Below are 25,658 nucleotides of genomic sequence, written 5' to 3' on the forward strand. Positions count from 1 at the left end.
TACAACGACATTGATGATTTCTATCAAAGCAACAATAAAGTAACTTCGGATGAACAGTACTATAAAATACTTTCTGCGGGAATTAACCGGCCACGGATTTTCTTGAAAAGAACACCAGTGGAAAAATGGCATAATACATTCAATCCATTCTTGTTTTAAAATCGAATATGGATTTGCAGTTCATATTAGACGAATATTCCTGCGCGACGTACGTCGTAGACTATTTTAATAAATCTAACCGAGGGATCAGTAATTTACAGAGACAAATTAATGAAATCACAGAAAAATATCCGGATTTTGGAGTGGTTGGAATCACTAGAAAAATGAGTGTCGACTTATTGAACTCAGCAGAGATTTCGAGCCAAGAAGCAGCTTAGTGCCTACTTCGTAAACCAATGTCAGAAGCCTCTACATCGATAATATTCATCCCAACGTCGTGGGCGATAGACCGACAGAGATTGAAAAAAGCACGCAAAGAAGGGACTGAGCTTAATGACGAGTCCACAGACATTTGGTGGGATAATGTGTTCGACAAATACGAGCAACGACCGGAGGAATTGAACGATCTAACTCTGACCCAGATTTGTGCGCAATACAAATGCAGCGCCAATAATGAATACAAGAAATTGACTAAACACCATGTTATAAGACATACAAATTATAATATGACAACCCAATTCAAAGAGTACAAAAGAGAGATGGTTACGCTGCATATTCCCTTCCGCAACGAAGAGACAGAACTACTTTCCGAGTCAAAATTCCTTCATTTAGACTTTGCTTTCTAAAATGTGCATAATAAATTTATAAAATGTGAATTTAAGTTTTCTAGTTTTCTTTCATACAAAATGATATGCATTTCTGAATATCACTAATGCCGGTATTCTGCTTGTCACGATTGTCTCATGTCTCTAATTGAGACAATCGTAATTTAGTGACTCTGTTAGTCAGGATGTCTCATTTTGGTATTCTGGCAGATACAGTCTCAAAAATATTCACCAAATAGTATGGTGAAAAGAAGGGCAGCAATCAGCTGTTTAGTTTAGCTGATTAGAGATGAGTGCAAGTGCACAATCGTAAACGACAAAACGACCCATCGCGGCCGAAAAGAATGGAGGAGCTTTGGGCGGAACTCTCCGTGCAATTAAATGCCCTAAAAGGGCCCACCCGGGACCCCATAAAATGGAGAGAAGTAATATTTAACCATAGATATTGGCATATGTATGTATTTATGTCCTTTGATTTACAGAATCTGAGCCATTGGAAAAACCAAATAAGGTCACGCGCAAGGAAAGCCAAGGCGCACAAGCTGGTGACAGGTGGCGGTCCCAGCTTAACAAATGAGTGAGTGAGCAGAGAGCGTTAGAAACGTTAGGGTCAATTGCGGTTGATGGGTTGGCTGATGTACCAGCCATTGGCACAGAGGTATGGATAGCAAGAAAGACCAATACGAGTGTGCAGAATTTATAATTGTTTTTTGTTTTTATAATTTAGGAAGAAGTAGTTTTCACAGCTGCACCGTCACCTGTAAATACGACTTCGGATGGGTCCAATGATTGCACTCCGTCATCGTCCCGTAGTAAAAAAATTACGACGGACGAAATGTTCCGAAATTATATGGATTTAATGAAAGGAAAAGCCGAGGAGGAGAGAGCTTTCCGTATTCAAACTTTAGATTCCATTAATAAACACACCGAATCCATTAATAATTTAGCGGCAGCGATGGTGTCGCTTACTCAGACCATCAGAGCAAAATTATAAATATTAATACATTACCTCTCTTCCTCCTCTCGTTTTTTCATCATAAGGTAAAATAGTCCAACTTCATCAGCCATTGTTGTGTTCTTATTTTTCTATGACCTGCTGCAAAGCACATAACAAGTTAGAGACTGATATGGCTCAATTAGAGATGAGACAAACTCGCCAGAATACCAAACAGTCTCAAAATAGATTTCACCACAGATTCGTCTCTATTAGAGACTTGAGACTGCTCGCAGAATACCGGCATAAGAAATATAGCTTCTTACGCGCTTAGGGGCTCCATGCACCTTTTTTTTATGTTCTCGTCTCACATACCCAAGAATATGAAGAGACATAAATATATGTATGCATGCCCATGATTACACTCCCAAGGAATGTAAAGAATTTCATTTTGCTTGTTTAGATTTTTGCTTTCAACCAGGCAATCGCTTGTATGTGCAATGTATGCTATACATATGAATATATCTATGAATGTATGCTTTTGAGTTTTGCCGTCGGCAATTCAATATTGACATGTAAACATAATTATGATATGAGTATAATTTTGTATGAATGCATGCATAGTAATATTTATAGTTAATTTGGACTTACATATCTAATAATTTTATTTAATTTTTACATAATATACAATACTAATAAATATTTTTGTGTTATAATAAGGGTAATCAGAATCCGATGCATCGTTGCATATGCAAAAGCGTAAATGTAGCATTTTCCAATAGATCGTGAGCGACTGTTTTGTTTATATCTGAATGCAACCCTGTTCATTGTGAAATTGACAGCTGATTTCTAGTGGTCAAATGTGAAATAAAATATTTGGTAAATATTCTCAATAGCAATCATGCCAAGGAAAAGCGAAAGAGAAAAAATTCTTAATTATTTGGTAGAGAATACGGCAAATGATATTCTTAATATAATAGGTAAAAGTTGGTGAAGAAATATCTTTTTATATTCATGGTTCCTTTTTTTTATACAGAAGTGGACGAAGATGGTGAGGCCGTCGATAAAATTTTAGATGAATTGGATATGAATGTTGAAGTAGTGCTTTCATGCGGGCGTGGATTTGAGCATGAAGTCCCAAAGTCACCAGTATGGCAAAATAAAATCTTGAATAAATTCGACGAAAACCGGTTCCGCCAAATGCTTCGAGTAAGCAAGGAATAATTTAACAATATATTTCACCTAATTAAGAACGATCCGGAATTAAATAAAGCACATTCCTAGAAAGAGATTCCTGAAGATTTGCAGTTAGCAATTGTACTTTATCGTCTGCACTCATGCGGAGAGGGTGCTGCATTGGTAAAAATTTCAACATTATTTGGTGTAGAAGATGGTGGAACTCTATCCATAATTACGAAAAGAGTTTTCAGTGCTATACTAAGGTTAAGAGATTCCTTCCTTTTTTGGCGAAATGAAACAGAGCGATCATAAATTGTACATGCTACGTATTCCGAAATGCCATTTTGCATTGGCTATATTGATGGTGGGATAAAGCTAGCAGAATCGCCAGTTATCGATCCCATATCATTCTTTTCTCGTAAGCACATATACTCTATCAAAGCCCATTTGCGATTATAAACTCAAAATACGACACGTAATGGTGGGACATGTTGGCAGTTGGCATGATGCGAAATTATACCGCAGCAGCTCACTTTTCTTGCAAAAAGACAAATTTTTTTCGCCACAGCAGTGGTTAGCTGGTGACTTAGCCTATCCTTTGTCCGAAACTATGATAACTCCATTCCGAAGTAATGCTCGAGTGCTTGACATAAATTCTCGAATTAATTTCAATTTGCGTCACAGTAAATTTCGAGTTCGAGTCGAGCATTGCTTCGGCCTATTGAAGGAGCGGTTTTGCAGTCTTAAGGAGTTCAGAGCACGCCTTATAAATAAAGAAAGCCACAATATATGTTGTGATGGGTTTGTTGCGTGTTGTATATTGCATAACATAATACGAGAGGATGACAGCATAAACTACGAATATACAAATCTCGATGAGGACACGACGTACACTGATGAAAACGTTGAGGAAAGCGAAGATGTACAACCAAACAGAAAAGGGGAAAATAAAAGGCTAGCAATATATTCATTAATGTTTGAATAAACCCTAAAAAAGTTAAATTTTGGATTACTTCATGTATTTCATTTTTATTTCATACATAGCTATTCGTTCGTCTTTTTCCATTTCTAACCTTTTCATTTTTTCATCTTGCTCCAATTTAATTTTCTTAAGTTTTAGCTCTTCTTTTTTCAATTCAATTTCAGCTTTTGATAGTTCTAGGTGCTTCTCCAACTTTTCTTTTCCAATTGAAGCTTTTCTTTTTCCAACTCCATTTAGCCATGGTTTTAACTGATTGTGCTGCGAAAACTGTTGGCGGTGGAACTGCTGGTGAGATTGTGTCTGGCAAATATGCCAGCAGTCTTAGTCCTCCTCCCGAAGTAAATAGCACATTATGCCAAACTGAAGAAGACTTAACGTCAATAGATTCAGTAGTCCAAAAATTCTGAGCTCTGGAAGAACTTCCTTCAGAAACAATTGGCAACAAATTCACACCTGAACAAAATGAGTGTGAACAATTTTTCGTCAATACAACTGAAGTATTACCATCAGGAAGGCTTCAAGTCAGAATGCCCTTTAAGGCTGACCGTAAGTTGCTCGGTCACTCCTATGAAATCGCAGTTCGGCGGTTTCAGGTCCTGGAGAGGAAAACATTGAAAGAACTTCGTAAAATGTATCTGGACTTCATGAATGAGTATAAAGCGCTGGGTCACATGAGCCCAACAAATAATAAGATCCCGAGTGAACCACACTATTTCATTCCGCATCAGTGTGTTTTGAGGCCCGAAAGCACAACAACAAAATTACGAGTTGTCTTCGATGCGTCGAGTCGTACTTCTTCTCAAATTTCATTAAATGAACTTTTGATGGGAGGCCCAACCATCCAAGAAGAATTGTACTCAACTCTTCTTCGTTTTCGTTTACATAAGTACGCTTTAACGGCAGACATTACTAAAATGTACCGCCAAATAATCATACATGAAGAAGACAGAAACTGTCAGCTCATTGTGTGGAGAGAGCATCCCTCAGAGCAAATTCAGATTTTTCGACTTAACACCGTCACTTACGGCACTGCGTCTGCACCATTTCTTGCAACTCAGTGTTTACAAATGCTCAGCAATGCTAATACAACTAAATGCACACTCGGTTCATTGGCCATTAAAAACGACTTTTATGTTGATGGCTTATTAACAGGATCTGAAAATTTTGAGTCCCTAGATCTTATAAGAAGTGAAGTAATTGAAATATCAAACTCGGCCGGATTCACCTTAATGAAGTGGTTTTCGAACCACCCTAAATTTTTCGACAGTAAATGTACTGAAAAGTCATTAAGCTTCAATGACAAAAACTCAACTAAAACACTATGAATCCATTGGTTGCCGAAAGACAATTTGTTTCGACTTGTTTTGGGTGCCAATTTTCATGATCTGCAAGCTACTAAACGAAACATACTATCAGTCTCTGCTCGCCTTTTCGATCCTCTTGGATTATTAGCCCCACTAGTTACCAAAGAAAAAATCTTATTGCAAGAGCTTTGGATCCAAAAACTAGATTGGGATGAGTTGATTCCATTGCGCCTTGATACTAGCTGGCAGAATTTCAAATCCAACCTACTGCAGCTGTCATCAACTAGCATTCCTCAATACGTAAATCTAGAGTCGAGTGCTATCTGCCAAATACATGGCTTCTCCGACGCTTCAATAAGAGCGTACGGATGCTGCATATACATACGAAGCCAATCTGCTAGTGGTGTCAAATGTATGCTGCTTACTGTAAAGTCTAGAGTGGCTCTGCTGAAGACCAAGTCTCTTCCGCGTCTCGAGCTCTCGGCAACACATCTTCTTGCCAAATTATGGTCACGAGTTGCACCAATGTTGAGTCGACGATTCGAGAAAATTACATTTTGGACAGACTCTGAAATTGTATTGCACTGGGTAAAAACGCATCCATCTTCATTACAAACCTTTGTCGCAAATAGAGTGTGCGAAATCCAAGAATTGACTGACAATGTACAGTGGCGAATGTGCCAACGAAACAAAATCCTGCGGATCAAGTGTCTCGGGGTTGTAACGTGGACGAATTGAATAATTCTATATGGTTTGGCGGTCCACAGTTCCTCCTAGAAGACCCCGCCTTATGGCCAATTAACACTTACTTCCAGCTCTCTCCAGACGACGAAGCATTAGAGAAAAAGAAAAATACTTTCACACTAGCCATTAATGTGAAAGAGAATACATTATTAAACCTTATCGAAAAATTCTTTTCTCATCAAAAATTATTTATTTATTTATTTTATTTATAATAATTCATATAACAAAAAGAGTTTTATTATATAAATACATAAACGCAGCACTGGCTACGAGGCCTTCAGCCGTCTTGTAATTATAACTAGGTGAAAAATTCTAATTGCTAAGGGTTAGTAAAGATGTAATTTGCTTAAATATATTTTAACAAATCGTTGGTTTTTAAAAATCTATATACAATCATCACGTTTTTTTCTGAAGGTTCATTTAGTAGTTTTATGAGATCAATGTTGCCAGAGTTGTGGGCTGTTGGGTGAAGCATCGGACAGAGTGTGAGTAAGTGTTTGATAGTAGCGGTGTCCTCGCAAAGGGGGCAAATGGATGGGCTTTTACCCGATAGTAAGTGGGCGTGTGTTATGATAGTGTGTCCAATCCTTAATCGAGTATATGTCTTCATTGCGCTAGTTGGAACTGCTGACGAGTAGATTATACGATTTCTGGCTGGGTTTATGACCGCGTAGTGATGTTTAAATGTTTTCCATTCGCTTGCGTTTTTTGATGCCTTTTGTGCTTAATAAGGTTAAGAATGTCTTGCTTGGATGAGACGTAGTATGTTAAGGCAGGAGTCCTGGCTACATTTTTCGCAGCGAGGTCTGCAAAGTGGTTGCCTGTAATAGCAGCATGGCCAGGGATCCACATTACTTGGATTTTCTGAGGGGTACCAATGACCGCGTCTCTGATAACTTCTATTATGGGATTGCGATTGGAAGGAGACGTTATTGCAGACATACACGATTTGCTGTCTGTACAGATGAGGAACTTTCCTTTAGTCTTTTTTGCGTAATTAACTGCATGAAGGATAGCAGATCCTTCAGCGGTAAATACAGAGGCCGTTGAGGGAAGAAGCCAATTGCAAATAATTTCTCCTGTGGCAGTGACAACTGCTAACGAAGTGGAATCGGTGGACTTGGAGCCATCCGTAAACAATAACTTCCAGCCATTATTTGTGTAATTAGATTCCAGTTCAGCAAAGGTTTGTTGAAAGACTTCATTTGGTGTGTTTTGCTTGGACAAAAGCATAAGCTTATTCTGTAGTATTTTATCATTGATCAGACAGGGAGGATGTCGAGTGGTGAATTTGCGTGTTGCGTTACGTAAAATATTATTTTCTGCAGCGAAACTTAAGCATCTCGAAATAGCCGATTGTATTCTTGGAATTTTTCTTTTTTCGTGGCATGCGTGATAGTTGTATTTAATAAGGGGTTGGTGTTCTCAGCCGTTTTCGCAAGAATTTGAAGCGAAGAATCTATAATTTTATTTTGAATAGTTGGTAAACCAGATTCAGCCATTATCGTTTTTATTGGCGAGGTTGGGAAGGCCCGGAGACTTCGCCGTATTGCGCAATGGTAAGGTGCATTTAAAAGGTTGATACTGCTTTTGGAGCAATTGCCATAGATGGGGAGCCCATAATCTATTTTTGAAGTTAGCAAAGCTGTGACAACATTGATTAGTGTGTTCGGATGAATAAATGAATGCTTAGACGAGAGATATGTAACAATATTTAATCGTAACATTAACGAGTTTCTGACATATTTACAGTGAGCATTAAAATTATAATTAGAGTCAAAAATTAATCCTAGTATTTTCAGCTGTGTTTTACATTCGATGTTAGTTTGGTTGTGGGTTAGTGAAATACCTTTGCAATTTTGCTTCCTACATACATGAAGGATACGTGTTTTGTCTAAGGAAAGTGAAGCACCAGACTCCAGTGACCAAGTCTCAATTCTGGCGAGTATATTAGTAAATAAGGATTGAGCTAAATTAACGTCAGAGACTTTTGTGTAGATTAGGACATCGTCAGCATAGATCTGGTCCTCAACTCCTTTGTAATTTTTTATCATCCTACTAATATCATCGAAAGCAATGATTAAAAAGGAGGGCTGAAAGAGGTGAGCCTTGCGGCGTACCATTAGAAAGCGGGAGTGTTGAAGAAAGAAAACCATTTACGTTGACTTTGAGTTTTCTGTTTGTGAGAAAGTTAGTAATAAAACGTATCATATTCTGCCATATTTTCCATTTTCTTAGTTGTCGAATAATAATATGGGCTCCAATTTTGTCGAAAGCTCTGTGAAAGTCCAGAGAAAGTATGGACACATGGTTTTTGCTGGACAAAGCGTTAGTAATGAAGTAGTCTAATTGGATTAAAGCATCTAACGTGCCTTGACCTTTTTTGTAGGCGACTTGATTCGGTGATATGGACTTGTTTCGCTGAGCATACCACATCAAGCGGTTAGCTACGATTTTTTCCAAAATTTTGCCCATACATGGAAGGAGGGAAATCGGCCTATAGTTAGCAAGTTCATCGGAGGATTTGTGTGGTTTAAGTATTGGTATGACACAGGACGTTTTCCAAAATTGGGGGTAGACACCAGTATTGAAAATTTTTTTTATAAAGCTTTACCAATCGGAGCTTGAGGCTTTTTGGTATATGTCTGATAATTGGATAAGAAATTTTATCTTGCCCCGGGGACTTACCCTTAACGGTAGATGCAACGAACTCGAATTCAGACAGTGAAATGCTGGTTTCTATTTGTTTACCAAATCAAAAATTACTTCGTGGTGTTGCCTATCTATTACGGTGGATTAGACGACCAAAAATGCCTACGGAGGGAAGTCGGATATGTCGCTTTCATTCAAATTAATCGCCTTTTAAATGCACCTCTCTCATACGATGCCAAATTCCCACTATTACTAAATAAAAATTCGGACTTTGTTATCAATTATTTACGGTTACCGCACTTTCGAAATCACCACGCAGGGGCAAAAGCTTTGGTTGCGCTTCTTCGAGAACTCATATGGCTGATTAATGCAAGAGAAGCATGCAGTAGAACCGCAAGAAACTGTACACACTGCTTTCATTTTAAGCCGAAGTTGCAAACCAAAATAGTGGGAAACTTGCCAGTTGAAAGACTTCGACCGCTACGGCCCTTTCTTATATGTGGCGTAGATTTTTGTGGTCCAATTTATACTACATTAAAAATACGCGGTTGACCACCCGTAAGAACTTATATCGCAGTTTTCGTTTGTTTCACGTCAAAAGCAGTACACTTAGAATTAGTTTCTGACTTATCAACTAATTCCATTATTCTCGCCCTAAAAAGGTTCATTGGTCGCCGAGGGATGCCACAGACGATATGCAGCGACAACGCACACAGGCGTTTCTGTCCCAGTCTCCGGAATTATATGTGCTGCTCACCGCCGAAGAACTGGGAACACTGCTGGCCGAAGTGGAGGCCATCCTCAACTCGTGGGCCCTCTCAGCGTTGAGCCAGGATCCCAACGACGGCGAAGCATTGACTCCAGCACACCTACTAATAGGGTGCTCCCTCCGAGCTTTAACACTGGCACAAGTATCAACGGACCCAATCTCGCTATTACGAGAGATGGCAACTTGTTTGCTGTCTCAGGCAACAGTTTTGGCGACAGTCGTCCAAAACGTACATTACCAGTCTTCAGGAGCGCAACAAATGGCTGCACCCGACACGCAACCTGCAGCCCGGCGATCTCGTCCTCGTCCACGAAGACAACACGCCACCGCAGCAGTGGGCACTAGGACGAATCGCCGCAACCGCAAAAGGACGAGACGGAAAGGTACGAGTGGCAGACGTGGCAACCAAGGCAGGCACCATTAAGCGCCCTATTCACAAGCTCGTCTTGCTGCCGGTCGAAGTTGAAGGATCATGATCCTCTCAAGGTTGCGTCATCCGACTTTATAAATCTAAAAATATTTTTAAGAAATAAATTTGTCAAAATAATTGAACAATATTTGAATACATTATAAAATGTTTTACATCATGTAAAATACTTACAATTTTATTACCTTTGTATTAGAATAATCTATTACCATGAATTATGAGATTGCTGAATTGAATTAGAATTACATACTTACCCCTTTTTTTGCATACATACTTACCACTAGTCTAAGCCGTTAGGTTAAGATTTAGGCTAACGAATGAACTACTGTAATAAAGAATTCTATTGTATTAAAGACTATACCCGCGAACGGACGTCTCTTCTTTCTTAATCGGAATTTTTTAAATTCGAGCTTAGCACAGGCAATTAACTTTTAGTTGCGCATCATTTGCATTTGCAAACATTTAAGATTTTTTTAATCCACACTACCAAGCGGCATGTAAAAAGGCGAAATGAGAGTTGTACAAATCAACCTAAATCATTGCGAAGCGGCTCAAGAGTTACTAAAACAGACAATCTACGAGAAGAAGATAGATGTGGCGATAGTCTGTGAGTAGTATAGAAACATAAGTGCTGGTACCTGGATTTCCGACAAAGAAAGCAAAGCTGCCATATGGGCCTGTGGGGAAAACGCCTTCCAAGACAAGCCGCTCTTGGGGAAATCATATTATACGCGAGCTAAATTAGGCGGAATCTATTTCTACAGCTGCTACTTCCCTCCGAGTATACTACAAGGTGTTTATGAACAGATCCTCGATGAATTAGTCCAGCACGCCCTTAGTACTACACCAAATGTGATAGCGGGCTACTTTAACGCGTGGGCAATCGAATGGGGTAGTAGCAAGAAAAACAGGCGTGGTAATGCTCTGCTCAAAACGTTCGCCTTACTAGATGCTGTGCTGCTTAATACGGGAGGTAGAAATACCTTCGAGAAGAATGGGCGTGGATCGATTATAGATATTACTTTCGCCAGCAACTCACTGGTTCGATCTGCACGTTGGAAAGTGTGCGACTTCTACACACATAGCGATCATCAAAAAGGATAGAATGTTGAAACGCTAGATGAGAACATCTTCGACCTCATGCTGGATGAAAAAATGGGTAGCTCGACCGACTTAGACCGACAAGCTGAAATGCTGGTAAGTCACGTAAGTAAAGCTTCCGATGCGGCCTCCGAATGTCCGCATACTGGTGGAACGAGGAGAGTAGCGCATTAAGAAGCGAGTGTCATAAAGCGAGACGCCTCTCCCAAAGAAGCTTAGGTAAGCCAGAACACACAAGACTCAGAGAATATTTTAAAAGAAAGCGAAATGAGTTCAAAAAAGCTATTAAAAGAAGTAAGATCTTAAGCTTCAAAGAACTAGGCGAGAAGATAGATGAAAATCCGTGGGGAGATGCCTATAAAATAGTAATGACAAGAGTTAAGGAAGGTAAAAACCAGGCACCAACCTGTGCTACACTGCTAGAAAAGGTGGTGAAAACGCTTTTACCATCGCAGGAGCAGCATACGAGCAGAATAATACCATCAGTGGTCGAAGTTTTGTCAATCGACGAGGAGGAGGTAATAGAAGTGGCGGAAAGATTCGGCAATACAAAGGCGCCAGGACTTGATGGCATCCCAAACAAGGCGCTTAAGATTGCAGTTAAACACAGCAAGGCGTTTTCCCAAGACTATGGAAGAAACAGCGCCTGGTTCTCATCCAGAAGTCAAATAAACCGGCGGGTGAGCCGAGTGCGTATAGACCACTTTGTATGATCGATACGATGACCAAAATATTGGAGAAGTTGATCTGCAAACGTTTGGAACGTCACCTAGAAGAAGAGCTGCCTGGCTTGTCTGCAAAACAATTTGGTTTCCGAAGACATCGATCCACTATGGACGCAGTCGGAAAATTGACGGACATTGCGGCCAAGGTCATAGAGGGAACCAGGTGGATGCATGGCGATAAAAAATACTGCGCAGTTGTCACACTTGATGTCAAAAATGCTTTTAATTCTGTATCCTGGCCACATATAATTAGGGCTTTAGAGGCAAGAAACACTCCGAGATATTTACTAAGGATAATCAGTAGCTATCTGTCTAATAGACTGCTACTGTACGACACCGAAGCCGGCCCAAAAAGCTACGTGGTGACAGATGGAGTACCGCAGGGCTCCGTATTGGACCCGTTACTTTGGAATGTGCGATACGACGGGGTGCTACGCCTACCGCTGCCAAAAGAGGCTCAAATAATTGGCTATACGGACGACATTGCTGTGACGATAGTTGCGAAAGAGCTCTCCCAAATTAAAAACATCTGCAATGCGACCACAGCAAAAATTAAGGACTGGCGCACGGAAACTAAGCTGCAGCTGGCGGGAGAAAAGACGGAAGCGGCGCTTATCACGAGCAGGAAAAAACTAGAAATGGTCACCTTAAATATCGATGGATACAACATTACAACTCAAAACTCCCTGAGATACCTTGGCGTTATGATTGACACGAGGTTGAATTTGAAAGCGCATGTTGAAAAGCCTGTAGCAAGGCAGCTTCTGTTACAGCGGTCCTGTCAAGAATAATGGCTAACACTGGTGGCCCTAGTCAAAGTAGGAGAACCCTACTAGCTAAAGTAAGTCAGTCAACACTGATGTATGCGGCACCTATATGGGAAAAGCACTGCGACAAAACACAAATGCCAATAAGGCAAAGGCAGTGTGCATTCAGGACGGTCTCACATGAAGCGGCCAGTATCATATCTGGTCTTATGCCTCCGGACTTAATGGCCTCAGAATTACGTAGAGCCAAGCCAAAATCTAAAGCTATGAATAGGCTTCTAACAGCTGACGAGCGAAAAAAAGAGAGACAGGTTAGCCTCGAAGAGTGGCAATGGAACGCGGCAGAAAAAGGAAGATGGACGCACAAGCTCATTAAGAACGTACCAGCTTGGATTGAGAGACATCATGGGGAGACAGACTTTTATCTGACGCAATTCTTGACAGGCCATGGCTGCTTTAGGGAATACCTTTACAGATTCGGCCACGATGATAACACAAAATGTTCATTCTGCAGCAGTGCCAACAAAAACGCCGAACATATATTTTTCTTCTGTTCGAGATACGAAGTGGAGAAAATTACCATCGAAGGAATAATAAACCAAAGGATGACGCCTGAAAACACTATAAGCCACATGCTGCAATCAAAGTTGGTATGGGCGAAAATGAAAGAGTAGGCCGCAATAGCGATCCACGAATTCAGGATAAGAGAACCACAGCGCAGAACCTTGAGACCAGCTGAATAACCACGAAAGGAGTTTCTGAAGAGGCATTCTTGCCCAGCTTGGTCCTACTAAGGAATACTCAACGGCGGTCCGCAGGGCCAAATACTAGCTAACGCAGCCGGAGTTAAGGGTTTAGTACGTAAGCGTACTGCTACGCAAGTCCAGTAAAGTTAGATAAGACTAATTGGCCGTGATCCCGAAAGAGGTGTATCTTTAGCGGGCAATATGAATCGTGCATACTGCCTGGCTAAGGCAGTATCTTTTAGTAGATTCCCCCCTCCGACACAAAAAAAAGTATGTATGTACATATAGAGCAGTGCGGGCACATTATATTACTGATAAACAATAATATCATGATTTGTACATGAATTATACTTACATATATTATGTACATACATATGCTGACGCCCTTGCTTCAAGCGAGTCTGTCTACTTTTTTTACTACAAAAATTCTATCATAAGTATTAATTTTTTATTACCTAAAAGTCACATGTTTTGTCTTATTTGATATTATTTCTTCAGGTGCGCGGTTATATATACATATGTGACCTGGTCTACGAAAAGGGGGCTTAAGTGCGAAAACAAGTTTTCTGGGAAAAGCTGTTAAAAATAATCGTCAGTTTCTCGTTTTCTCATTAATTGTTCTCCTTTTTTTTGACACCTAAGCCCCCTTTTCGTAGACCAGGTCACATATGTATATCTATATAAAGTATACTCAGAGAACGTTTATCAGAGAACGTATATCATAGAGAAGGTTCACGATTAGGGATGAGAGAGAACACGAAAATAGCAGAATTGAGCATTTTCAGTGTTAAATGAGAAAAATTATGCTATTTCCGATGTTAGGGAAGTGCACTTACAGATTCGCATATTTCTCTGCATATAATTTATATATGTACATACAATAATTTATATACATACATACATGTGTACGTATATTTGCTATATACATAAGTATGTATTTTATATCAAAGCACACAAGCTTGCACGTACAAATTAAACTATTTCATGATGAATTCCTTAAAATCTTTGAGTATATACATATAATAGTCATGTTCATGTTGTTATCTAAATATTTAATTAATGTAGGTTTGATAAGATACATATATACATACACTGACTCACACTATAAATGGGACACCGGAGAAACTATTTGATTTTTTAACTTAAAATATAATTAGTAAGCAAGGTATGATAATTTCTTCAAAAATTCCTTTTTATTTCAAACAAGACATATATTTTTTATTGATATGAAGAAAAAAACCAAAGTTTATGCTATAACAACAACAAAATGAACTTATTTATATTTATTGTGCGTATTTGTGCAGCATGGCATCTCCCAATAACAAAGCTGGGAATGTACCGTTACTTCGAAATTTTGGAATTATCGATAAGAAGTTTCTTATGTTTGCTCTATTTCTTGAAGTGTGCTTTATTTTGTGTGAAAAAAGTGAAAAGCTTAAAAATGGGACGGAAATCAAGTGAATTAACAAATGAAATAAGAAATTTAGTTATAAATTTATATAAAGATGGCAAATCTCTTCGAGAAATCGCAAAAATTACGAAACGGAGCTGCTTCATTATTCAATCCATTATTAAAATATATAAAGAAAGTGGAAGAATCAATAAAAAGGTCAGAAATCAAAACAGATGCATTTTAAATAGGTGCCAACAATCTTCTATTCTACGAGATATGAAAAAAGATGTGACTATTAGTGCGGTGAAGCTTTCTGCTCTTTTGAATTCAAACTTTGATATAAATCTAACAGCACAAACTGTATGAAATTATATAAAAAAATCGGATTTCGGAGCAGAGTCGCACGAAGAAATCCATTTAAAAACTAGTAAGGAAGGGCTAAGTTCGGGTGTCACCGAACATTTTATACTCTCGCATGATAAAGTGATAATAATTTACATATTTTTTTATTTTGCTGTAAAATTAATTAGATTAGATCAATTTGTGTACTTTGAGTATTGAATTGTATTTTCATTTCCTAATGTATATATTACACAGAGAAGGCATCATATGGAATTCAAAATAGCGTTATATTGGAAGATGGCGTGGTTGTGAACCGATTTCACCCATATTTCGTATATGTCATCAGGGTGTTAATAAAATATTATGTACCGAATTTCATTGAAATCGGTTGAGTAGTTCCTGAGATATGGTTTTTGGTCCATAAGTGGGCGGCGCCACGCCCATTTTCAATTTCTAAAAAAATCCTGGATGCAGCTTCCTTCTGCCACTTCTTCCGTAAAATTTAGTGTTTCTGACGAGTTTTGTTAGTCGGTTAACGCACTTTTAGTGATTTTAAACATAACCTTTGTATGGGAGGTGGGCGTGGTTATTATCCGATTTCTTCCATTTTTGAACTGTATATGGAAATGCCTGAAGGAAACGACTCCATAGAGTTTGGTTGACATAGCTATAGTAGTTTCCGAGATATGTACAAAAAACTTAGTAGGGGCCATGGCCACACCCACTTTTCCAAAAAAATTACGTCCAAATATGCCCCTCCTTAATGCGATCCTTTGTGCCAAATTTCACTTTAATATCTTTATTTATGGCTTAGTTATGACACTTTATAGGTTTTCGGTTTTCGAGATTTTGTGGGCGTGGCAGTGGGCCGATTTTGCCCATCTTCGAACTTAACCTTCTTATAGAGCCAAGAAATACGTGCACCACGTTTCATCATGATATCTCAATTTGTACTCAAGTTACAGCTTGCACGGATGGACGGACATCCGGATTTCAACTCTACTCGTCACCCTGATCACTTTGGTATATATAACCCTATGTCTGACTCTTTTAGTTTTAGGACTTACAAACAACCGTTATGTGAACAAAACTATAATACTCTCCTTAGCAACATTGTTGCGAGAGTATAATAAGGAGTATCCTTTCTGGATACTGATTTTCAGTGATGAATCAAAATTCAACTTGAAGATGTCCGATGGAAAAATAAAAATATGGAGGGAGGCAAATAATAGCTTGTATTAACAAAACCTTATGCCCACATTTAAGGGGGTACTCTCATGTGAACGCATACATTTTACCACTCTTTAGGAAAATTTTTTTTATGCGACAACAAAATTCATTCATTTTAATTTTTTAATATATTTGTATTTGTATTTTGAAATGTACAAAAAAATTTTTTTTTCCGTTTTTTACATTTTTAATATACATATTTTTTTTTTTTAAATCAAAGTAGTCCCCAACAAAAAAAAAGTAGTTAACTGGTCATGGTGATAGCGGCTGTTCATGTTGTCTGAAATAAAAAAATCGAATGGATTATTATTCAGTAGTTCTGCGGCTACCATCCCTACCGTATCTAACTAATTTCATAAAACAAAAAAATGTCGAACTACAAAAAAAAGTCACGAAAATCTTGTTTTTTTCGTTAAAAATCGTTTTAAAAAAATATGAAAATATTTTCGAAAATAAACTATTCTGGTAGGGACGATAACCATAAGTGAGTAGAAAAACATATGCAAATTTTAAAGCAATCGGTTGAATCCTTTTTTGTTTAGGACCATGACAGTTTCAGAATATGACGATTCGAGAAAAATGCGTTAAGAAACGTAGCAGCTGCAGACTTGTCATGGAGCCTGGTAGACAGTCGCTTACGACACGTCGGCGACTATGAGCTGTAACTTATCAAATACTATGAATTTCAGTCTGAATTTTTCACAGCATGTTTTCAATAGGTTTAACTGTCAAAAAATAAAAAAAAAAACCGATTTTTCGAAGTGATTACATAAGAATACCCCCTTAAACACGGCGTATCATCTGTGATGGTTTGGGTATGTTTCAGTGCTTCGGGAGTAGCAAATTTGCACCTTATTGATGGGATAATGAATGCTAAGAAGTACATAGACATACTAAAACGAAATCTACACCAAAGTGCTGAAAAATTGGGTTTGGGAAGTCGCTTCATCTTCCAGCATGATAATGGCCCCAAACATACGGCATTAGATACAAGGCTTTGGGTATTATACAACTGTCCAAAATACCTGAAAACGCCACCTCAGAGCCCTGACATAACCCCAATTGAGAACTTATTTCACTGAGAAATTCAAAATCAATGAAATTATAGCATTAGAAATCTTCAGGACCTTAAACGAGCTTTACGAAAAGAATGGAAAAAAATATGTCCAAAACTCACCAAAAAATTAGTTAAATCGATTTCACGTCGCTTACATTCTGTTTTAAAACAAAAAGGGTATCCAACCAAATATTAATTTTTACATAACATTAATTTATTTTGTACTTTAAATAGTGTACGAATATGAACTTTGCTTTATAGAAAATGTTAAGTTTGCTTAAAAATGCGAAATTCTTTCAGAAAAATTAATTTGTTTAACAAAATGAAATATATTTACGTTTATACCTAAAATAACATACAACTTTTTTTTATAATTAACTAGCTGTTGCCCTGTGTTTTTCGCTACACCTAAATCGATTAAAACTCTTTAGGGTTTTTACTTTGTGTTTTATTTATTGTTGTAAAACTGTTACTTATTTATAAAACATTTATAAAACATATTGGTATACAACATTTTTGGTTTTTCCACCTGGCGCGTAAATGAATAAGCACCTTGGTGTTCCCACTCTCGAGCATGCGACGAACAATTGACGCCGCACACTTGAAACGTTTGCCCTTGCGATTTGTTGATGGTCATCGCAAAGCCAAGACGTACTGGGAACTGCAAGCGCTTAAATTCAAACGGCATGTCCGTTGGAATCATGGGAATGCGTGGTAAGAGTACAACTTCACCTGCTGCCTTGCCATTTAGTATTGTTGCTTCAATCAAATTTGGCCACAATTTTTTGACTGAAAGTCTTGTGCCATTACACAAAGTCGGTGGCTTCAGATTTCGTAGAAGTATAATGGGTAAACCGATTTTCAGGACCAAACGATGCGGTGGCAGACCGGGGGGATCCAAAGAATTCAAGAATTCAGTTGGATAATTGACTACTTCATTTTGATTCAAAACGCTATCAATCGATGTATATGTTGTAGCTTCTCCTGTCAGTTTTTCTTGAATGGCAAAATTGATTTCGTTGACATGTACATTTTTCGGTGCCAATATTGCGCGTTCACTTAAATAATCGTAGAATCCACCGGCGTTATTGTCAACCGCTCGTATAATCTTATCATAAGCATTTTTCTGCTGAATATTCAATTTGGTAATGTTAGCTTGTATGAAAGCACGCAATTCATTGCAATCGTATTGTTGTTCACGTTGAAGCTCATGGTCAAGCATATCAATCGCTAAACGATTGGGCGCAGTTATGCCAAGTTGCGCTAATGCCTTATTCGCATTTGTAAGGCACAGATCTTCAACCAATATCAAAGCATCATTATACATTTGTAATGTATATAGCAAGTCTGCGTCCGATGCTCGACTACGCGCCAAAATTAATAAGTCCTCGGTCATGCAGTCTTTGTACTTATTCCACAGTTCTTGCGGATTTCACGGAAGGCATGTAGATATATTATGGCGAATAGTACGCGTATTTGTTTTGGATAAGATGTGAGTGATGCGTCATGAAGTGCGGTGTCCCAATGCATATCATCTTCTAACAAATGCAATCGCTGACATGCTTCACGATACGTCGCACACAACTGACCGTCAACAGTTTTTAAATCATCAAATGATCTTGGTCCACGCACGTTGACTAATAGCAGACGCAAATAGAAACATTCGGCGTTGTTCGGATGGATGGTGTAAATGCGTCTTATGGCATCGGTTTTACGGACATTTGGATAACCGTCAACACGCTCTCCTTGTTTTCGTCGTTGAAATGTTTTCCATGATGGATTCCAATTGAAATATTGTGGTATTTCGGAATATAGCAATGTTCTTATATAGATTGACAATATTTTTTTATGTGCAAAATTGCTATAAAATACGTGGTGTACGAATATGGATTTTGCATACTGTGCATATATTTTTTCTTTGGTATAATTGTGTGTATGTTTACGAAAGCAAATGCTAGCCACATTCATATATATATATATGTTCATAATAACAAGTGCCGCACGCATCTTTCGCATCTCCGTTGCCACGGACAATCAATGGCCGAAACTCACGTTTTGTCGAAGAGTCAATCGGTCGAAGCACTGACGCGACGACAAAGCGCCGCAACATTGTGTTGTTGGTAGAAAATCCAAGCTGTGCCGAAAGAAACTAACAAACGATCGCCAATTGTTACCGCTTCCCTTCCTGCTCGAACAGCTTCGCGAACAAGCTAGCGTAAATATGTATGAAGATGTATGCGCGTGCATACATATCGAAGCAGATTTTTACGATCCACGGAAAAATATTTTAGAATTGACAAATATTGTAAATCGACAACAGCTATGTTGCCACTTTTTCACTTCTTTCTTAGAACAAACACCAGAAAGTTGCCCAATTTATGATGCTTAGCTTTTGCCATCGTCGCGAAAAGACGCTTGTTGGCAAAGGCATGCTCGGAAAGATGTTACGGCGTCTGTTTTTATGAATGAAGCGAGGTCGCTTGTGGAATTTGCGCCTGCGTTTATGCATGAAATCGGTTTTGTTGTAAAATTTACTATATTTGAATGCGCTCATGCGTATACATACATTGATATGAGCAGATAATAATATTAATATGATAGAATGTATGTATGTACATCACATATGTACTATATATATTGTTGTGAAAAATTTAATTTCTATTAGTAAGAAATATAATATAAAAATATTTATATATTATATATATATATATAGCATATTATGTAAAAATTAAATAACATTATTAAATATGCAAGTCCAAGTTGACTATAAATATTAATATGCATGCATTCATAAAAAATTATACTCATATCATAATTATTTTTATATGTCAATATGGAATTGCTGAGGGCAAAACACAAAAGCATACATACATACATATGTATTTGCATACATTGCACATACAAGTTTCTCTGGTTGAAAGCAAAAATTGAAGCATGAAAATATCACAATTAGTCCAGTCATTTAAGCTTAAATTAGGTAAGAATCTCGGAATTCGAGATACCCAGCTGTAAGTCTGTAAATACTTGTATATTGACATCCTTAAAGTTGTCTCAAATTCTGCATATGGTAGGGTGTACGCAACTATTAAATTTCAAGGTCAAAGGTTACAAAAATCGGTTTTTTGCGCTTTTTTTGTAAATATCTCATTTCCTATGGGTTTTTTGCTATTTGTATTTATCATCAATATTGTAGAATACAAAATACTCTACAAATTTTGTTTGAAAACATTTTTCATACAGTGAACCGTTTTCGACATAGAGGGCGGAGAGCGCGCGGTCACAGCATCACTTCAGGTCAACCGGTGCCTCCGGTCAAAAACGCGCCATATATAGTTGATGAACTATCGATAAATCAATGATTATAAATATTTGTCAATTTTTATTAACTATTATATTATATTTTATCATTTTCTTCATGCCTTAAATCCATATCTATTCAATAATACTGATCACCGTTTCCTAAAATTAAAAAATAATTAAGGGAAAAACTTAAATCATAATATAATTATATTCCCATTAACACTAATGACATTTTAAAAGGAAAATAATTAAATGCATCATCTTTAAAATCTGTAAATTTTAAAATCCTTCCACTACGTCAAAAATTATACCTGGGAATTATACGGGCCCCTATTTTTCACTACGGACCTTTCTATTTATAGGCATTAGGGACAGATGTTCAGGATGTGTAGTTACGACCGTCTTCTCTTTGTTCCAGTTTGAATCGTATCTTGGTAAACTACGGACGTACAATTTCAAAAACTATGGCTGATTTGTGTTTTCTATGTAATAAGTCAGATTAAGAAGGTGAATCGCTTATAGAAGTAGTGCGCGGTATGAAATCTCTACGAACTGCAAGTGCCGAACGAAACGACGGAAAATTGATTATTTAAATTCAGTAACCTCTGTTAAAGTGCATGAAAAGTGCCGAAGTGTTTACATTAGTAAAAACTGTGTCCAAGCAGCAAACCGGAAACAAGAAGAAGGAGAAACTATAACTTCTCCATTAATACTCCGTAAAAAACGAGGTGAAGTGTTTGATTTTAAGAATCAATGTTTATTTTGTGGCGAAGTTGCTGATGAGGCTGCAGAGAAAAAGAAAAGAGAAAAATCAGGCGGAAGACAAAAAATATGAGTACCCTTGAGTTCAAAGATACTTTTATCAAAAAAACAGAAGAACGTGGGGAAGATTTCGGAGAATTGGGGAAAAGTCGTATATTTTTATACTCTCGCAACAATGTTGCTAACGAGAGTATTATAGTTTTGTTCACATAACGGTTGTTTGTAAGTCCTAAAACTAAAAGAGTCAGATATAGGGTTATATATACCAAAGTGATCAGGGCGACGAGTAGAGTCGAAATCCGGATGTCCGTCTGTCCGTCCGTCTGTCCGTCCGTCTGTCCGTCCGTCTGTCCGTCCGTCCGTGCAAGCTGTAACTTGAGTACAAATTGAGATATCATGATGAAACTTGGTACACGTATTCCTTGGCTCCATAAGAAGGTTAAGTTCGAAGATGGGCAAAATCGGCCCACTGCCACGCCCACAAAATGGCGGAAACCGAAAACCTATAAAGTGTCATAACTAAGCCATAAATAAAGATATTAAATGAAATTTGGCACAAAGGATCGCATTAGGGAGGGGCATATTTGGACGCAATTGTTTTGGAAAAGTGGGCGTGGCCCCGCCCCCTACTAAGTTTTTTGTACATATCTCGGAAACTACTATAGCTATGTCAACCAAAGTCTACAGAGTCGTTTTCTTCAGGTATTTCCATATACAGTTCAAAAATGGAAGAAATCGGATAATAACCACGCCCACCTCCCATACAAAGGTTATGTTCAAAATCACTAAAAGTGCGTTAACCGACTAACAAAAAACGTCAGAAACACTAAATTTTACGGAAGAAGTGGCAGAAGGAAGCTGCACCCAGGCTTTTTTTAAAAATTGAAAATGGGCGTGGCGCCGCCCACTTATGGACCAAGAACCATATCTCAGGAGCTACTAGACCGATTTCAATGAAATTCGGTACATAATATTTTCTTAACACCCTGATGACATGTACGAAATATGGGTGAAATCGGTTCACAACCACGCCTTCTTCCAATATAAAGCTATTTTGAATTCCATCTGATGCCTTTTCTGTATAATACGAGTATAAACATTAGGAACCAATGATGACAGCGGAATAAAACTTTACACAAATACGGTATTTGAGAAATATGTAAATGACGTATAATGAAATCTCGATTATCATTTTACCATGCGAGAGTATAAATGTTCGGTGACACCCGAACTTAGCCCTTCCTTACTTGTTACAGTATGATTTGATCGCTGCTGAAGCGAAGTACCATGCTGCTTGCTTTACAAACTTTTCAAACAAATCATCATCATCATCACCTCTTGAGAAACCTCGTCAAGATAATCAAGTTACAGAAGCTATGTTAGAGATTTTCAATTACATCGAAAATAATAATGATTCTCAATTCACACTAAAAGAGCTTAAAGATGTCTTGACAGGGTATATGCCAGATGATAAAACTATCATTACAAGACTACAACAGACGGACTTTACCGATATAGAATTACGCAGAAAGTTGGAGCTTTCACAATAATTTCTTTCCGTGATGCACAAGCTAATATTCTATCAAAAGCTTGGTACGAAAGAAAAAAAATAGATCCTGAAGGAGAAAGGCTAAGAATTGTAGAAGCTGCAGCAGCAATTATTAGAGAAGATATCCGAATATCTATAGTTGAAACTAAATCTTATCTACCTCCTAGTAAAATGTTGGATAATGTTAATCAAGAAATTCCAAAAACTTTATTGCATTTCTTAGAAGAAGTCATCGTCAAAAACAGGAAAGGACAAATTGATCATTTAAAAACAAAATGTACTTCAATAAGCCATGCAATTATGGCTGCCATACGGGAAGGTTCTTCTTCATCACGAAAATGAAGACCAGTTTGAAATTTACCAGCAGCCGGAAGACGACGATGAAGAGGAAGAAGATGATACAAATTATTATTAGTATTTGTACCCTTTATTCCAGTTTTTTACTTTTAATAAAACTAAATGTATTAAATGATATTTTTTAATAAAAAGATAAATTCATAATTTATTTGTTTTTTTTTATCATGTAAGAAGTTATTAATATTAATTAGGTTTAAATTCAAATATTATACCTATAATAATTAATGTAATTGCAGAATTGTTAATGAAAATAACAATTCTGCAATTACTTGGGCAGGTAAGTGTTGTTAAATAAATTAATACTGAATAAAAAGTGGATAGGTTAGGAAAAAATGATAAAATATAATATATGTAATAGTTAATAAAAATTGACAAATATTTATAATCATTGATTTATCGATAGTTCATCAACTATATATGGCGCGTTTTTGACCGGAGGCGCGCTCTCCGCCGTCTATCTCGAAAACGGTTCACTGTATGAAAAATGTTTTCAAACAAAATTTGTAGAGAATTTTGTATTCTACAATATTGGTCATAAATACAAATAGCAAAAAACCCGTAGGAAGTGAGATGTTAACAAAAATAGCGCAAAAAACCGATTTTTGTGACCTTTGACCTTGAAATTTAATAGTTGCGTACACTCTACCATATGTAGGGTTTGAGACAACTTTTAGGGTTTTAATATACAAGTATTTGCAGACTTACAGCTGGGTATCTCGGATTCCGAGGTGAACTTACTATAATGACTGGACTAAATGGTGTTGTTGGGAGTAGCATAAGGAGCATGCATACATACATATATTTACATATGTCTCTTCATATTCGTGAGTAAGTGAGAGAGCTGTATTTGTACACATTTTTCGCTGTTAAAAATGGAATATCAAAGAACTTATTTTCCTTCAATATTTTCTGATTGCGCATACGGCATCATATGCCGTACATATATTATTTCTCTCTCCATATTCTCTGTTTATGTATGTGGAGAACTGTTAAAAATGTTAACATTTCACAGCGTGAACTCTGTGGCTGTGAGGTGAATTCCTTACTACAGTTTTAACAAATGTTCGCTGTCGAACCCGCACTTTCTCTATGCTTTAAGTTCTCTAATGCAACAACATCACTTTTAGCAAACATTTTCAAACGGGAAATTTGTTTGAATGCTTCATGATAATTATTAATTAGATCCGTGTCTTTCACAACTACCTCCTCATCAGATGCTCTTAAATCCCCGTATTAGTAACGCCTTCATAATCAATTTCAATACTGTCATTTTCTGTGTATGCAACGTTATCAATAATAATCCTCTAATATAAAGTCACTAAGTTGTGCAATTTCTTGTGAATTAAAGAGCGTTGCTAATTGAGTATCATCCTCAAGCTCAAACAGTTCGACATTCGGATTTTGTATAAATACAGATTTTCGGAAACAGTTCTCTATGTTTGACGCTTCAATTTTGTGCCAAGAAGCTTTAACAAAACGCAGAGCACCAAGTATATTTTTATACTCTCGCAACAATGTTGCTAACGAGAGTATTATAGTTTTGTTTACATAACGGTTGTTTGTAAGTCCTAAAACTAAAAGAGTCAGATATAGGGTTATATATACCAAAGTGATCAGGGCGACGAGTAGAGTCGAAATCCGGATGTCTGTCTGTCCGTCCGTCCGTCTGTCCGTCCGTCCGTCTGTCCGTCCGTGCAAGCTGTAACTTGAGTAAAAATCTAGATATCATGATGAAACTTGGTACACGTATTCCTTGGCTTCATAAGAAGGTTAAGTTCGAAGATGGGCAAAATCGGCCCACTGCCACGCCCACAAAATGGCGGAAACCGAAAACCTATAAAGTGTCATAACTAAGCCATAAATAAAGATATTAAAATGAAATTTGGCACAAAGGATCGCATTAGGGAGGGGCATATTTGGACGCAATTGTTTTGGAAAAGTGGGCGTGGCCCCGCCCCCTACTAAGTTTTTTGTACGTATCTCGGAAACTACTATAGCTATGTCAACCAAAGTCTACAGAGTCGTTTTCTTCAGCTATTTCCATATACAGTTCAAAAATGGAAGAAATCGGATAATAACCACGCCCACCTCCCACCCCCATACACTGGTTATGTTCAAAATCACTAAAAGTGCGTTAACCGACTAACAAAAAACGTCAGAAACACTAAATTTTACGGAAGAAGTGGCAGAAGGAAGCTGCATCCAGGCTTTTTTTTTAAATTGAAAATGGGCGTGGCGCCGCCCACTTATGGACCAAGAACCATATCTCAGGAGCTACTAGACCGATTTCAATGAAATTCGGTATATAATATTTTCTTAACACCCTGATGACATGTACGAAATATGGGTGAAATCGGTTCGCAACCACGCCTTCTTCCAATATAAAGCTATTTTGAATTCCATCTGATGCCTTCTCTGTATAATACGAGTATAAACATTAGGAACCAATGATGATAGTGGAATAAAACTTTACAAAAATACGGTATTTGAAAAATATGTAAATGATGTATTATGAAATCTCGATTATCACTTTACCATGCGAGAGTATAAAATGTTCGGTGACAGCCGAACTTA

The 25,658-nt window shown here is 37.6% G+C and overlaps 1 protein-coding gene across 1 annotated transcript in view; it reads left to right on the forward strand.

Annotated features, from left to right (window-relative positions):
* The first annotated feature begins 11,224 nt into the window (after window positions 1-11,224).
* Window positions 11,225-25,658, forward strand: part of LOC120780822 — a 58,668-nt gene continuing 44,234 nt past the window's right edge. The window contains exon 1 of the mRNA XM_040113067.1: window positions 11,225-11,536. Within this exon, the coding sequence (XP_039969001.1) occupies window positions 11,225-11,536 (312 nt within the window). The remainder of the gene's footprint in view (window positions 11,537-25,658) is intronic.

Source organism: Bactrocera tryoni, unplaced genomic scaffold, assembly GCF_016617805.1.
Source record: "Bactrocera tryoni isolate S06 unplaced genomic scaffold, CSIRO_BtryS06_freeze2 scaffold_25, whole genome shotgun sequence".
Lineage (NCBI taxonomy): Eukaryota > Metazoa > Arthropoda > Insecta > Diptera > Tephritidae > Bactrocera > Bactrocera tryoni.